The following is a 17,138-nucleotide window of genomic DNA, read 5'->3' as shown; positions in this document are numbered from 1 at the left end:
CCTCATATCACACTCACTGGATCAGAATCCTGTCCTCACAGTGTTTTCTCAATGATGGGCTGGTCCGCCTATAAGTTTGGTGTGTGTAACTTATATGCGTTTTCTCTGAAAACAAAACAAAACAAAATGAACAGAACAGCAGGTGAGTCATAGACGCTGAGAGACGACCGGTGGTTACGGTGGGGGAGGGGCTGGGTGGGGGGCAACACAGGTAGAGGCGATACAGGGGCAGAAAGCCTCAGTCATGATATAAATCAGTCACGGGGATGAAAGTGCTGCATAGAGAACGCAGCCGGGGATTCTGTAACATCTTCCTATGCTGACGGACGGTAACCTCATTAGCTGTGGTGAGGACTGAATTACATGGAAAGCAGTAAGATCACCATGTCGTATACTTAAATCAGTGTAATACTGTGTATCAACTCCAATAAAAATATGTATTTAAAAAACCTGTATAAAAAGAGGTTTGGTAAATAAGTCCCAAGCCTCTCCCTGACGTGCACACCTCCTTACACACGTTCACCTGGTCCACAGGAACGTCACCCGCTTGCTCTAGATGCCGCTTAATACATGCTGGGCATGCGACCTTGTCCCGGGACCTGGCAGTGCCCGTAGCTGCCGACCGCTCTGCGTGCGCCCCCAGGCGTTTAGACCCGCCTGCCTGTCACTGTTCTCACAAAGGACCCCCCCACTCGCGCTACAGACACAGCCCTGCCAGCCAGCCGCGCCTGCCCTCTGGGTTCCCCTAAAACAAACGCTTCCTCCTGCACACCCCTGCTCTCTCCATAAAGATCCCATCCCTCCAGCTGGTCCCCTGGCTCCGTCCTCCCGGCCACCATCCACACACACCCCTGCCATGCTGTCAGTGGGGGTACATGCCCTTGCCATGCTGATGAGAACCCCCTGACCCAGCACCTAAACTCCTTACTCAGGGGTCAGCAATCCCTGTCCTGAGGGCCACCTGCTTGAGTTTTTAAACAATGTTTTATTGCAACACAGCCCCACTGGTTTTCCCATTGTCGTCTGGCTCCTTGCACCCAGGAAGGCAGCATTGGGTGGGTGTGACAGGGACCATGTTGCCCTTGAGCCTAGAATGTTCCCATGTGACTGGGAAGTTTGCTGCCTGCCCTTCTGTGTACCCTGTGGGGTCTCTCGGGCTGCCACCTGCCTCATCTGAGAGCCCAGTGTCCCCAGGCCTGGGACAAGCGCTCCCTGCCCCAGGGTCTCCAACATGCTTTTAAACGAGGGATTATTTTTCCTGTCTTTTGTTATGGCTTGAGTATGTCTTCATGTTTTTCATCTACCTTTAGGACTTATTATTTACCTTGATGTGTCATTCTCACTATTTTACATCAGTTTGAATATTTATAATATTTACAACTATATTTAATATTTATTCCTTAAAATACACATTTTCTGTTTTTTAATTGAAGTATAGTTAAGGTAATATTTTTCCAAATTAGGCATCCCACATAGGTTTAATAATATTTATTTCCATTTATTGGTATCTTCTTTAATTTCTCCCATAAGTGTCTTGCAGGTTTCAGGGTATAGGTCTTTCACTTCCTTGGAGGTTTAATCCTAGGTATTTACTCCTTTTGATGCAATTGTGAATGGAATTGTTTCCTTGATTTCTCTTTCTGCTAGTTCATTGTTAGTGCACAGGAATGCAACAGATTTATGTATATTAATTTTGTATTATGAAACTTTGCCAAATTCAGTTATTAGTTGTAGTAGTTTTGGGGTGAATTCTTTAGGGTTTTCTACATAAAATATCATGTCATCTGCAAACAGTGACAGTTTAACTTCTTCCTAACCAATCTGGATGCCTTTTATTTCTTTGTGTTTTCTGATTGCCGTGGCGAGGACCTCCAGAACTACACTGAACAAAAGTGGGAAGAGTGGGCAGCCTTGTCTTGTTCCCGATCTTAAAGGAAAAATTTCAGCTTCTCTCTGTTAAGTATCCTGTTGGCTGTGGGTTTGTCATATATGGCCTTTTTATGTGGAGGTCCTAGCCCTCTATACCCATTTTTTTGAAAGTTTTTATCATGAATGGATGTTGAATTTTGTCAAATACTTTTTCAGCATCTATGGAGATTACCATGTGGTGTTTGTCTTTCCTTTTTTGATTTGAAGTACGATGTTAATAGATTTTCAAATATTGTACCATCATTGCATCCCTGGAATAAATCCAACTTGATCATGATGGGTGATCTTTTTGATGCATTTTTATTTTTATTTGCTAATATTTTCTTGAGTATTTTTGCATCTGTGTTCATCAGGGATATTGGTCTGTAATTTTCTTTTTTTGTGGTATCTTTGCCTGGTTTTGGTATTAGAATGATGCAGGCCTCTTGGAAGGAGTTTGCAAGTATTCCCTCCTCTTCTACTTTCTGGAAAATTTTAAAGAGGATGGGTATTAGGTCTTCACTAAATGTTCGGTAAAACTCAGCAGTGAATTCCTCTGGTACAAGTGTTTTGTTCTTAGGTAGTTTTTTGATTACCAATTCAGTTTCGTTGCTGGTAATTGGTCTGTTCAGATTGTCTGTTTCTTCCTGGGCCAGCCTGGGAAGGTTGTATTTTTCTAAAAAGTTGGCCATTTTTGTAGGGTATCCAATTTGTTTGCATACAATTTTTCATAGTATTCTCTAATAATTCTTTGTATTTCTGTAATGTCCATAGGGATTTTGTCCTTTCTCATTTATCATTCTGTTTATGTGTGTAGACTCTTTTTTTTCTTGAGATGTCTGGCTAGGGATTATCTATTTTCTTTATTTTCTCAAAAAACCAGCTAATGCTTTCATTAATTCTTTTTATTGATTTATTCTTCTCGATATTATTTATTTCTGTTCTAATCTTTTTATGTCCCTAGTTCTACCGACATGGGCCTCATTTGTTCTAATTTTCTCTTTACATTAATTGTGATTTTAGACTGCTCATATGGGATTGTTCATCTTTCCTGAGATAGGCCTGTACTGCAATATACTTTCCTCAACACAGCATTGGCTGCATCCCACAGATTATGCAGTGTTGAGTTACTGTTGTCATTTGTCTCCATATGTATTGCTTCATCTCTGTTTTTATTTGGTCATTGATGTAGTGATTATTTAGGAGCATGTTGTTAAGCCTCCATGTGTTTGTGGGCTTTTTTGTTTTCTTTGTGTAATTTATTTCTAGTTTTATACCTTTGTGGTCTGAGAAGATGGTTGGTACAATTTCAATCTCTTTGAATTTACTGAGGCTCTTTTTCGTGGCCTAGTATGTAATCTATTCTTGAAAATGTTCCATGGGCACTTGACAAGAATGTATATCATGCTGATTTTTGGGTGAAGTGTTCTGTAGATGTCTGTTAGGTCCATCTGTTCTAATGTGCTGTTCAGTGCCTCTGTCTCCTTACTTATTTTCTGTCTGGTTGATCTGTCCTTTGGAGTGAGTGGTGTGATTAACTCTCTTAAAATGAATGGATTTTCTTTTTCCCCCTTTAATTCTGTTAGTATTTGTTTCACATATGTAGGTGCTCCTGTGTTGGGTGCATAGATGTTTATAATGGTAACATCCTCTTGTTGGATTGACCCCTTTGTCATTGCATGATGTCCTTCTTTTTGTCTTGTTCTTGTTTTGTTTTCAAGTCTACTTTTTCTGATACAAGTACTGTAATGACTGATTTTTGTCTTCTATTTGCTGTATGAAATATCTTTTGCCATCCCTTCACTTTTAGTCTGTGTATATTTTGGGGTTTGAAGTGAGTCTCTTGTGGGCAGCATATAGGTGGGTCTTTTTTTTTTTTCCATTCAGTGACTCTATGTCTTTTCATTGGTGCATTCAGACCATTTACATTTAAACTGATTATCGATAGGTGTGTAGTTATACCCATTGCAGGCTTCAGATCCATGGTTACAAAAGGGTCAAGGGTAACTTCCTTACTATTTCACAGTCTAATTTAACTCACTTAGTATGCTTCTATAAACACAATCTAAAGGTTCTTTTTTCCTGTCCTTTTTCTTTCTCCTTCATTCTTTATATATTAGGTATCATAGTCTATACTCTTTCTCTATCCCTTGACTGACTTTGGGGTGGTTGATTTCATTTTGCATCTGCTCACTTATTAATTGTTCTACTTTCTTTACTATGGATTTCTTCTTCAAGTGATAGTGATTTAGCCCTAGGAACAGTTGCATCTAGAGCAGTCCCTGTAAAATACAGTGTAGTGGGGGGAAAATTCTCTCAGCTGTTGCTTATCTGGATTCTGTTTAATCAGTCCTTCAAATGTAAGTGATAATCTTGGCAGATGGATTATTTTTGGTTTGAGGCCCTTCTGCTTCATGGCATTAAAGACATCATGCCACACCCTTCTGGCCTGTAAGGTTGCTTTTGAGAAGTCTGATTATAGCCTGATGGGTTTATATGTGATATTTTTTTGTCTCTCTGACTGCTTTTAGTACTCTATCTTTATCCTTGATCTTCACCATTTTAATGACTATATGTCTTGGTGTTGTCCTCATTGGGTCCCTTGTGTTAGGAGATCTGTGTATCTCCATGGCTGGAGAGACAATCTCCTTCCCCAGATTGGGTATCTTTTCAGCAATCACCTCCTCAGAGACACTTTCTACATATTTTTAGTCTCTCTTCTTCTTCTGGTATCCCCATAATGCGAATATTGTTCTGGTTGGTTTGGTCACATAGTTCTCTCAATATTCTTTCATTCCTAGAGATCCTTTTTTCTCTCCATGCCTCAGCTTCTTTGTATTCCTGTTCTCTGATTTCTAGTTCATTTACTCTCTGCTTTACTTCATCTAATCTGCTTTTAAATCCTTCAATTGTATGTTTAATTTCAGATACTGTATTCCTTAACATTTGTATCTCATTCATGAATTTCTCCCTGATTTCTTGAATATTTCTCTGTAGCTCCATGAGCATGTTTATGATTTTTATTTGAAATCTGTTTCAGGAAGGTTGATGAGTTCAGTTTCACTAGGCCCTGTTTCTGGTGTTTGTGGTATTTTGGTTTGAATGAGCTTCCTTGGACATTTCATATCTGTAGGTAGCGCCCTCTAGTGCCCAGGATCTCTACTCTCTGGAGCTGCTCAACTTCTGGAGCATTGGTGGGGATGTCAGGCGAGTGGTGCTGGTGCCTATCAGGAAGAAAGTGGTCTTTCCAGGTTCCCAGCTGCACTGCCTGTCTCCACTGCCAGGGCCACTGGGTCAATCATGCAGGTAGTAACCTCTATGCTTTGCAATTGTAATTGCCATAAGTGGGGCCACCCTCTGGCTGGCCTTGTACAGTAGTTGGGACAGTCAGTTTGCAAACAGGTACTGGCTGGGAGGAAGGTGCTGCAGGATGCATATCACAGTGTGGGCCCTCAGAGCTGCATAGTTATCCAGAGGAATGGAGCATCTGAAGCTCCTGAATGTTCCCAACCTGCTGAGAAGTGTGTGCCTGTGAAATTATCTCCACCTGTCCTTTCTCTTGAGCAGGAAGCTCAGTGGAATCCATGCCCATTTTGCAGCCGTCTCACTGTTAGGAAGTCTCTAAGACTGCCTGCCTGCCCTTGGTCCCAGAGTGGCTGGATGTGGATCCCTGTTTTCCACAAGCTGCTAGAATCTCAGTCTCTCCAAGTATTCTGCATGTCTTAGCTTTCCAACCACACTGATCTTCAGAGCACCATGTAATGTAGGTTCATGCTCTCAGAGCAGATCTCCAGGGCTGGTTGTTCAGCAGTCCTAGGCCTCCACTCCATCCCTACTCTTTTTCTCTTCCTCCCTTCATTGAGCTGGGGTGGGGAAGGGTTTTTGTGTCTCTGGATCATGGCTTTGGTACGTTACCCTTTTCCTTGAGTCCTACTGGCTTCCCCCAGTGTAGACAGTCTTCCACAGCCTTCTTTCCTGTTGCTTTTTCAGGATTTGATGTATTTGTTATATTTTCATATTGTATGTGGTTTTGGTGGGAGGTTTTGTCTCACTTCTCATGCCAATATCTGTAATCCCTCCTGCCTATTCCTAGGTATTTTTACCTTTTTATGCATTTGTAAATGGTATTTTCCCCTAATTTCTCTTACTGACATTTCATTATTAGTATATAGAAATGAAACATTTTAGTACACAGAAGTGTGTGTTGGTTTTGTATCCTGAACCTTTACTGAATTCATTTCTTAATTTAAATTAAATTTTTTGGTAGAGTTTTAGTTTCCTAACTGTAGTATGTCATATGCAAACAGTGACAATTTTACTTCCTCCATACCAATTTGCATGTCCTTTATTTCTTTTTTCTTGTCTGAGTGCTGTGGCTAGGATTTCCAGGAGTATGTTGAGTGACACTGGTGGGACTGGGCATCTTAGTATGGCTCAACTCCTGACCACTGACTGTGCTGTGAGTGGTGAGTTTGTCATATGTGGGCCTTAGTATGCTGAGCTGCATTTCCTTTATACCCTCTTTGGTGACAGCTTTTATAGGTGAATGTTGAGTTTTATCAAATGCTTTTTCTGCATCTGTTGAGATGAACATGTGGTATTCACCCATTCTTCTTTAATGAAGTGTATCACATTCATGGATTTGCAGATATTGATCCATCCTTGCATCCGTAATATAAATCCTACTTGGCTGTGCGCAATGATCCTTTTAGTGTCTTTTAAAATTTGGTTCACTAATGTATTTCTTGATATTTTCTGGCTGTACATTCCTATGGATATTGGCCTTTAATTTTCTCTTGTGTAGTGTCTTGGTTATATTAAGGTATTCCAATAATACTGGTTTCAAAATGAATGTGGAATCATTCCTTCCTGTTATTATTTGCAATATTTTGAGAATGTTAGAGTAAGGTACAAATTTGAATGGATGATTTCTGCTCACAACCCTGTAGACTGTAGTATCATAACTCCACACACACTTTGGGAACACCCTTGTCTTCCCTGAATAATCATTTACCAGGAAGAGATCTCGTGTCACCTATTTTCTCTACATATTTCCTTCTCCTGGAGAATGATGATTATAACTAGGAACAGTGATGAGTCTGTTAAAGGATACAGAGATGAAGTATTTACAGGGGGAAGACCCTGCAGCAGTTAACTCAGTGAGTTCAAAAGGAAGTGGAGAACAGTGGGGATGTCATGGTGCAGAATGGCTGCTCTGCTCCTTCTGGATGTTCCGATGGATCAAAGCTTTCATTCCAGCCACACAGCTAAACGTTGGGAAACATGATTGACCAAAAGCAGTGTACGGTGAGTAGTAAAGGTTTGAGGGCATGAACAGAATAGTGTTAACAATGGTCCAGTGGGAATCTGATGTTCAGTCACATTCCCTGTACTGGCTGGCTCAGTCTGCCCCACCCACTGTGACATAGTCACCATGCCTAAAGGACTGCCCTCAAGAGACTGCAATTTAATAACAAACTACAGAATGGAGAAAGAATTTGTGAATCTTATACTGACAGGGATCAATATTTGTAGTAAATTAAAAAATAAAACAATAAATGAACAACAGCACCCCAATATAAAAATGAGCAATGAGCATGAATAACCCTTTCTCCAAAAATATACAAATTGCCCATAAGTGTACAGAAATACACTCAACATCATTAGACATTGGGGAAATACAAATGAAAACCACAGGTGTAAACTACTTCACACCTGCTTGATTGGCTATAATCCAACATAGAAAATAAGTTTGGAAAGAATGTGAAAGAACTGGCACCTTTGTGCATTGCTAGTGGGAATCTGAAATGACGCAGGAACTTTGCAAAAACAGTTTGGTGATTTCTCAAAACGATAAACACAGAAGTACGTTATCACATATTAATTTCACTCCTAGGTATGTGTCCTGAAGAATTCAAAGCAGATACTTGCCAAATACTTCTACACCAGTGTTCAAATAGTGTTATTTTCAATAGTCTAAAGGTGGAAACCACCCAAGTGTTCATGAACAGATGAACATGTAAAGAAAATAATGTATAGATAGATAAAATGAAAATGGTTTCAACCATAAAACTGAATCAAAGTTTCATGTGTGCTACAAACTAGAGTCACATTAAAAACATTTTGCTTACAGAGATAATGCAGACAGAGAAGGACAAACACTGTATGACTCTGCTTATATGAAGTACCTACAACAGGCACATGCAAGACAGACAAAAGAGCAGACGGATAGCTGAGGGCAAAGACAAATGGGATTTATTCTTTAATGGGTCTGAAGTTGCTTGAGGATGATGAAAAGCCCTGGGTACACACAGTGGTGATGGTCAAAGATGCTGTGAATGTATTTAATGCCAATGATGAGCACTTAGAAATGGTTAGTCATGAATTTGATATTCTGCACAGTCAAAAACATGAAAAAATTAAAAACAGTCTAGTGGTAAATGTTTATTAAGTGTAATATCAGGGATGGTACAGAAGCTGACATGTATTTAATATTTCAAGAAGGATTTATAGCAATTTAAGAGCAAAATCTGGGAGTTCTAGGATCCCTAAGGATCAGCAGGAAGAGGCTGACAGTGGGGAAACATAAAGCCAAAATAGTACATGTCTGTATCAACCACAGCTCAAGATCTAAAACAGGGTGATGTAAACAATAAAAATGAAATTCATCGTGTAGAAGACGACAAAGGTGACCACCAGCATCAAGATGGTGTGGGCGGCTCTGGTCTCTGGGGGGAAGTTGTGGGCACCCTTGTGGGTGTGAATATGTTGCACTCTTTGGTGATGTCTGCGTAGGGGACCCACCATGGAGCCGCTGGCCCAGACCATGAGGCCAATAAACACGGCATCTGGACAAGACCACAAGATAACACTGCCTGCCCTGGGACTTGAGGATGAGCAGAACCACCTGCCTTGTGTGTCAGTATCATTTCCCGTGATCTGTGCAACAGTGAAATTCACAGGAGTATAGATATTTGTTAAGGCAGCAAACACCCAGCAGACACAACAGGAAGGACCAGGGACCTTGGGGACCCTCCTGAGCATCATCCGCTCCACTCTCCCAGGGATGAGTGTGAGGAACTGGCAGGTGCTCAGGACACAGGTGCAGCACAGGGTGCAGCTGCGAGCCACTCTGTGTGTATAATATACAACTTTACACCCAAGATTGGACAGGAGGTTGCGCAAAAGAAAAGCCACCATCGTGTGGAGAATCCCAGAGGAAAGAAGAGCCAAGGGATTGGCCAAGGCCATGTGGGTGAGAACCACGTGTGTGGGTCTCTGCTTGTGGGCACGCAAGACTGGGGAGACATTATGGAAAAAGAGGGTGACATTGGCCAGCGTCCCAACTACAATCTGAAACAGAAAGGTGGATTTCAGAGCCACTTCCCCTGTGGTTTGTAGGGCATCTTCCTTAAAAAGCATGGAGAGGGCTTCAGGGAGGCCTGCAGACAAAGGGGCCTGTGCTGGTGGTAACATCAGCAGCCTTCTTACATAACCAGCATGGAAAAGGATCCTTTCCCTTTCTTCTCCTGCAAAGGGAGACACTTCATCCTCTGTAGAGATGGCTTTACCTGGAGGACATACACCTGATGCCAGTTACTATTTACCACAGTATCATTTTGTATTTATTTCTATTTTCTGCCTGTCCAGAATGTACAGTCTTTGAAATGAGGAACTGTCTGTGGTGTTCCACATACTGCTGTCCAATAGGTGTCCATAGCCTGTTCTGAGTGTGACTGTGCCCCAAGGGACAAGGACACGTGCTGCTCCCCTGACAGTCCCTGGTCACCTGCCTATTGTACGGATGAGTCATCAACAACCATGAAGTGGACAGTTCAAAAATATTGTTGAGATTGTAATATTATCAAACTAAATTTCTTACACACTTTAGAGCAATAATCCAGAGAATGATTTGAGAAATTACCCATCAAAAGCGAAGGTGAAATAAAGGTTCAAAGATACCAAATAAGTTACAAAATCAGTAGCAGTTTCTGCTTTCTGGCATTTCGTATGATGTGCTTAGAAGTCAACAGTACTTTCTAACAATAGTTTCACAATGAAAAGTCTGAAAATTCTTGAATCTGTAAGAGATTTGAGGACCCAGGGGACATGAATGCCTTGGTGCTGGGAGGGGGGTACTGAATACTGGCCATCAAGGCTTCCTGGATTGGAGACCCTGAGTGGAGACCACTGCCAGAGCTGTGGTGTGGGTAGGGAAGACCACCCTTTAGTCCACAAAGGGCTGGGGGCTCAGTGTGCAAAGTCTGATACCCAGATTTCCCAGGCACACCAAGTAATGTGTGGTCCACCTCCAGGAGCTGGACTAATTCTCTCAGTAAATGTCAGAGAAATTCCCCTTGTGTGTTTGGCACAGGGGGTGTAAAACTACTTTTAAAACACAGGAGAGCATGGAGTTCTTCTCAATAACACATGCCCCCAGGACACTCCTACTTTGGGCCTAACCCACAGGGGTGTTATCAGAACCCACTGCCCTGAGGAAGGGGATACCCAAGCTCAGCCCCTGTAGCCATCCTGTGCTGCCTACAGGAGACAAGGCTGAGAGGTGCCTGTGCAGTTCACAGCCCAGCGGCACAGGCTCCCCAGTAACTGAGGCCTCATCCTAGCAGCACAGGTGGTACCTTCTCCCAACACGTCCCACTCACCCAAAAGGATGAGAGAAGTTCCTCGATCCTCCACATCACAGACACCATAAGTAACAGTGACAAAGCAGACTATAAGGCACAGCAACAATGACTTGGAAGACAGAGAATGCATCAGGTCCAGAAGTGGATGAAAGTCAGATTATCAGACCAACGTTTAAAGCAATTGAGATTAATATGCCATGAGCTCTGATGGGTGAAGCAGACAGCATGCAAGAAGGGCTAGATAACAGAACAGAAGAAGGGAAGGCTAACAACCAAGACAAAATGATGGAGACAAAAAAAACACGCTGTAATAGAAACCACAGTAAGGGTGATGGGCCTGTGCGTAGACTGAACATGGCTGAGGCACAAACTGTCGAGTGTGAGGACGCATTGATAGGAACTCCCAAACTGGAAAGCAAACAGAAGAGAGATGAGAGAAAACACAGGTCAGAATATCCCTGGACTGTGGGATGACCACCCGAGGGGTAACTGTGCATAACTGGGTTGGCAGAGAAGGAACAGCAGAGATACATAAATGCACAGCGACAGAGGATTCCCCCAGTGATGTCATCACTGCAGCCCAGCTGGGGGATGCTTGGCAGACACCAAGCAGGAGAAATGCAAAGAAAACAGAAACCAACACGAAACAAAACCCCCTCAACTCCCTGCCCCCACATAACATTGGAACGTGTAGGATATCGTGGATTAAAACATTTCTTTAAAATGTAAGAGAAAAAAACCCACCTTTCCTACTGAAGAGCAAAGAAAGATTTCACCCAGTTTCTGGCAGACACCATCCTCTGTAATCAGAGGGGAGTGGAGTAAAATATTAGTGTTGAGAGAAAAATCTCACCGACATGGTCCCTGGGCCCTGTGACATTATCCAACAGAAGCGAAGGAGAAGTAAAGGCTCAAAGTAAAACGGGGTTTGGCGCCCTGGGCCTGCCGCCCAGGACGGTGCAGGAAGCCCTTTGGAGGCAGGAAGATGCTGTGGGTCAGAGACGGGTCTACACAGGGAAAGGAGGGCATTAGAAGGAAAAAATGAGTTAAAGTAGAATACTTACATTTCTTACTGTTAATGTCAGGGATACGTTTGCTCAAAGTACTACCATCCACGATGGGTGAGCCTGGGTTCCCTGTTTGCTGAGTGTCCTTACCCGTCCTGACGGCCCCAGCGCTGCCTCCCCGCCTTTCCCCGATTAGCCCCTGCTGGACAGACTCCTAGGAATTGTCATTTCTCAGACTCTCTTTATTGCAGTGGCCTGAGCAGTTCCATTATCTCTGGGGTGAACAGTCGGGTTCTCTGTGGTATCAGAGGTCACTCTCAGCCCAGATTATGCACACCCAAGGGCCCACCATGGGCCCATGACTCCCTGAGAAGTTAGGCTCCCCCTGCCCATCTCCATGTCGCCCAGCTGCCTTCCTCTGAGCTGAGGTTCCCCAGTCAGGGATGTGGTCACCCTGAGGTGGCACATACTGTGGGCACACATCGCACACAAAGAGGGCCTCACTTACACCAGCCATCCAGGCAGAAGGCAGACAGACAAGCCTGCCCTGCACAGACCCTGAGTGCCACCCCACTGTCACACGGGACCCAGCACAGCCAGAGGAAGGGGCCCCCACAGAAGGTGGCCTGTGCTGTCCCAGGACCCCATACCCAGGGCCTGTCGCCCAGGGGCCATCTCTACCCACAGGCATGGGGAACAGCGTGCGAAGGTCACTGCCAATGTCCTTGGAAGAATGGGTGTGAACCATTATGGAGAAAACAGGGAAACTCTATGGTGCTATTTACACCCACTTTCCCGAGGACATAGCTGTGCTTCTGCTAAAACAAACTGAAGGCCATTGTGTCTGTCCTGTGAGCACCGTTTGCCCCACTAGCCTCCTGCCATCTCTGGAGTTGTGACTCCAATGTATGCATTTTGGGAGGACAGACATTCAGACAGATGTGCTTGGCCCAGGGCACATTCCACCATATTTCCAGCTACAGTGAGCTTAGTCATCACAGAGGTTATGGGTCTAATTCCTATTTCTGATTAAATAAAATCCCTGTACAAGGCTTATTTCCAACATTCACAGCATTTTCAAAACTAACCTGATCTCATCTCACTATATCTCTTCATTCTCAGCCTGTCCCTCAGGCTTAGGAAGCACAGTGCCCATTTATACGTTCAATTGCATGGATAGAAATATTAACAACACTTACACACAACACAACACATACAAGAACCACACAGACACCTGGACAGAAATCCCTGAGATGCTGCATTCCACCAAATGGGATTTCAAACATGCAAACGTGTGCCCACCTATTCAGGCTTGGAGTGTTTGCTGAGCACCTGGCAGGGGGGCCTGTGCTGTCCAGAGACCCCCGGCCCAGCTCTGTGTTCTTCCTGGGGAGCCCCTCCCTGCTGGCTCCTGCCTGACCGTGGGGAGGCACCTACCTGCAGGCTCTGCTCCTGAGCTTCTGCAGGGACGTCACTCAGGAGGGGCCGTACTTACAGGGCAGGGCTCCCGGACCTGATGTCCCCACAGGTGCACATTACCTTGTCCTGGCTAGTCCTGGTGACACTGTCTGCTCGGAGGCTCAGGGCGTCTCCAGCGAGCAGCGAATCCCACCCCAGTGCCATCACCCTCCAGCCTGGCAGGCGATTAGAGACAAGTGCTGGCAGTTACTGGAAAGTCTCCGAGAGCAGCTTAGCAGAGAGAAAGTTTCCCATTCCCGTGGGGGCATCCGGTCAGGGTAGAAGTGGTAACCGGGTGGCAGACACGCAGTGCACAGGGGCCCCCCTCACTGTGTCCTGGGCTTTCCCCCCAGGCTCTGTCCCCATCCCAAATGGGATCCACAGGGCGAGCTCGATAATTATCAGCATATGATCTGGGGGCTGGTCTTCCCAGGAGGTTGGGGGTCCTCGGCCCTCGCTCCTTAACATTTTGAGACTGAGATTCCCAGCCGGGTGCAGTGGCCGTGGTCCCCCTCCTGCTCCCCTCACTGTTCTGTGCCCCAATCCCACCAGAGGGAAGGCAGTCCTGTCCTATGAAATGTCCTGGGAGCTGCACTTACCATTTCAAATGGAGAGAACACACTATCCTGAGAATGGTTTTCTTGTTATCAGTATGGCCCCTCTTTTATTTTCATTCTGAATTAGAACTGGAGGGGTGTACTTTGTTGTGAATGTGCATTTCAAAGCAGGGCAGAGACTGTCCCACCAAATACTTAGCATCAATTAAGTCCTCAGGACACGGACATTGCTGGTTTAAAATACATTTACTCACATGTGTACAAGTGCCTCTTACTTTGATCAGGAAATTAATGAAACCTTCTCAAAAGTATTTCCTAATATCACACTCACTGGATCAGAATCCTGTCCTCACAGTGTTTACTCAATGATGGGCAGGTCCACATACAGGTTTGGTTTCACTTATATGTGGTTCCTCTGGATACTAAACAAAACAAAATCAACAGAACTCAGTCATAGACCCTGAGAGGCCACTGGTGGTTACCATGGTGGAGGGGCTGGGTGGCTGCATAAAACAGGTAGAATTGATACAGGGGCATGGAGTCTCAATCATGATATAAATTAGTCATGGGGAGGTTAGGGATTAAAGATGGCAGTGTCAGAGGTGAGACAGAGGCTTCCTTGTAAAACCGCATATAATATGAAAATATAATTAATACAACTAATCTTGAAAGAACAACAGGAAAGGGCGCTGTGCCAGACTGTATACACCTGGAGAAAAGAATAAATCTCACAGAACAGGGTAATGTACCAAAGCCGTGGCACTGTGGGACCCAAGCCCTTACCCCACCCCTGCTCACCAGCAGGAGGAAGAGAATCAGAGCAGGGAAGGAATGGAGGCCTGGAACTGCTGAACACCTAGCTCTGGAGATCTGCTCTGGGAGCACAGACCTACATTCCATGATGGTCACATGATTAGGGGAGTTGGAAAGCTAAGACAGGCAGAATACCCGGAGAGACTGAGATTCCAGCCACTTGTGGGAAGCAGTGATCCACATCCGGCTGCTCTGGGACAAAAGAAAGGCAGGCAGTCTGAGAGACTTCCAAACAGCGGGATGGCTGCTAAATGGGCAAGGACTGCACAGAGCTTACTGCTCAGGAGAAAGGACAGGTAGACAAAGTTGTTCATGTGCATTCTTCCCAGAAGGTTGGGAACTTTCACAATCTTCAGGCGCTCAAGCCCCTTGGCTGGCTACACAGCTCCCAGGCCCCTGTCTGTGATATGAAGCCTACTGCACCTTTCTCCCTGCCAGCTCCACCTGGCTCGCAAACTGGCAAACCCTACCCTGGCATTAGGCCAGCCAGAGGGAAGCTTCATCTACAGCAGCTACAAATGCAAAGCATAGAGGCTTATACCTGTGTGCTCGGTTCTAGCAGCGGAGACAGCACAGCAGCCAGGAAGCAGGGAACAGCTCTTTCCTCCCCCCAGACCCCAACACCTCTCCCCTGCAACCCTGACATTGCTCCAGGGCTGAGCAACTCCAGAGAGTAGAGCTTCTGGGCACTAGAGGGTGCCACCTACAAATATGAAATGTGAAAGGGACCTGGTTCAAAGCAAAATTATGAATACACCACCAGAGAAAGAGTCAGATGAAATTGAGCTCATGAATCTTCCTGAGATTTCAAAATAAAAATCATTAACATGTTTATGGAGGTACATAAAAATATTCAAGAACTCAGGAGTGTATTACAGTTGGAGATCCAATCATTATGGAACACAGTATCAGAAATGAAACATACAATGGAAGGTTTTAAAAGCAGATTACATATGGTGGAGGAGGTGATAAATGACATATAAATTAGAGAAGAGGAATACAAAGAAGCTGAGGCACAGAGAGAAAAAAGGATCTCTAAGAATGAAAGAATATTGAGAGAACTGTGTGACCAATCCAAACGGAACAATATCCACATTATAGGGGTACCAGAAGAAGAAGAAGAGAGAAAAAGGGATAGAAAGTGTCTTTCAGGAGGTAATTGCTGAAAACTTCCCCAATCTGGGGAAGGAGATAGTCTCTCAGGCCATGGAGATTCACAGATCCCCCTACACAAGGGACCCAAGGAAGACAACACCAAGACATATAGTAATTAAAATGGAAAAGATCAAGGATAAGGACAGACTTTTAAAAGTAGCCAGAGAGAGAAATAAGATCACATACAAAGGAAAGCCCATCAGGCTATCATCAGACTTCTCAACAGAAACCTTACAGGCCAAAAGGGAGTGGCATGATGTATTTAATGGAATGAAGTAAAAGAGCCTCGAACCAAGATTACTTTATCTGGCAAGATTATTATCTAAATTTGAGGGAGAGATTAAACAATTTCCAGATAAGCAAAAGCTGAGAGAATTTACCTCCTACAAACCATCTCTACAGTGTATTTTGGAGGGACTGCTATAGATGGAAGTGTTCCTAAGGTTTACTAGCTGTCACCAGAGATAATAAAACAACAGTAAAGGAAGTGGAACACCGACCCCATGCCAGGTGGTGGGCGTGCCTGGGGGCACACTCCCTCAGGTGGCCATGGAGTCAGAGCCCAGACTCAGAGCCAGGTTGTATAAATCATGCTCTTCCTTTGCCCAGTCAGAGCACAGTGGGCAGACCCCGTGACACAGGGAATGGCTTTCCAGTCCCAGCTTGGCCACCTCTCCTGCTGTGTGGATGTGACCCCTGGCAGGGGTGGCTGGGGAGTGGAGGGTTCTGGAGATAGACCAGCGCATTCATGGGAACCAGATGACCACAGACAAAATTGCATGTCCCTTTCTAGTAGCCACGTTACATCAAAATGAACCAGGTCTGTCTGGTTTTAATAGACAAAATGTGTCATTTAAACATGGGTTCACCTTTTGTTCTCAACGAGACAGTGTCTATTCCCTTTCTCTTACTATGCCCTCAAAGCTACTATGCATATAACACTATGAGCCCATGTCCATGTGGCTGAGCCCTAGCTCAGTGGCTCCACAGCCACGTGGGGCTGGTGAAGCCCATGTGGGACACCTCAGGTAGAGTGTAGTCCCTCTCACTCGAAGGCCAGGAAAAATTCTGTCCCTCAACCCACATGGAGTTTTAAATATCAGTGGCGTGGGGCCATGAGTCATCTGTGTTTGTGTTTGTGTTGGGCCTTCACTGCCCAGCAGCAGTGACTGCAAATCTGCAGGCAAAGAAAGGTGACAGTGTCCCAACGGCTAATATTCAGCTCCTGGAAACGCCAAGATCATGCCTCTCTTTCCCCAGCTGGCGGTCACGACCAAGCACTCTAAAGAGGCAAGGAGATGCCATATGCGTGACTTATCTTGAAAACCCCTGAAATGTGGCTATGTCTGCTGCCCCCAGTGCCTGAATTTGCGGCAGAGGCAGCCCAATGGGGCAGCGTGCAGTGCCCCTCCCTGCTCCACAGCCTCCCAGAAGGCCCACATCAGGCCCAACAGGCATCTCGGGCAGCTGGTTTCACACCTCAGGGCACTAGAGCCCCAGCTGAGCGCTGCTCTCCGGATGAACCCAGAGCTGCGGAAGCTCCAGGGTGAGGCACCCACCCGGCCGCCCCCGCCCCAAACAGCCCCTGGAAAGAG

The 17,138-nt window shown here is 44.9% G+C and overlaps 1 protein-coding gene across 1 annotated transcript; it reads right to left on the bottom strand.

Moving 5' to 3' along the window:
• Positions 1 to 8,538: 8,538 nt before the first annotated feature.
• Positions 8,539 to 9,330, bottom strand: LOC118913231 (vomeronasal type-1 receptor 4-like). Its single transcript, XM_057496665.1, has one exon. It carries the CDS (start codon positions 9,328 to 9,330, stop codon positions 8,539 to 8,541), a length of 792 nt encoding a protein of 263 aa, XP_057352648.1.
• Positions 9,331 to 17,138: the final 7,808 nt, after the last annotated feature.

The sequence above is a fragment of the Manis pentadactyla genome (assembly GCF_030020395.1).
Source record: "Manis pentadactyla isolate mManPen7 chromosome 15 unlocalized genomic scaffold, mManPen7.hap1 SUPER_15_unloc_1, whole genome shotgun sequence".
Taxonomy (NCBI): Eukaryota; Metazoa; Chordata; class Mammalia; order Pholidota; family Manidae; genus Manis; species Manis pentadactyla.
The sequence above is the reverse complement of the archived record's forward strand: the minus strand, read 5'-3'. Positions and strand labels throughout refer to the sequence as shown.

What these genes read in the sequence shown, in the direction of transcription:
- LOC118913231 (XM_057496665.1), bottom strand. Translation starts at nt 9,330, where the DNA reads ATGCTTTTTAAGGAAGATGCCCTACAAACCACAGGGGAAGTGGCTCTG.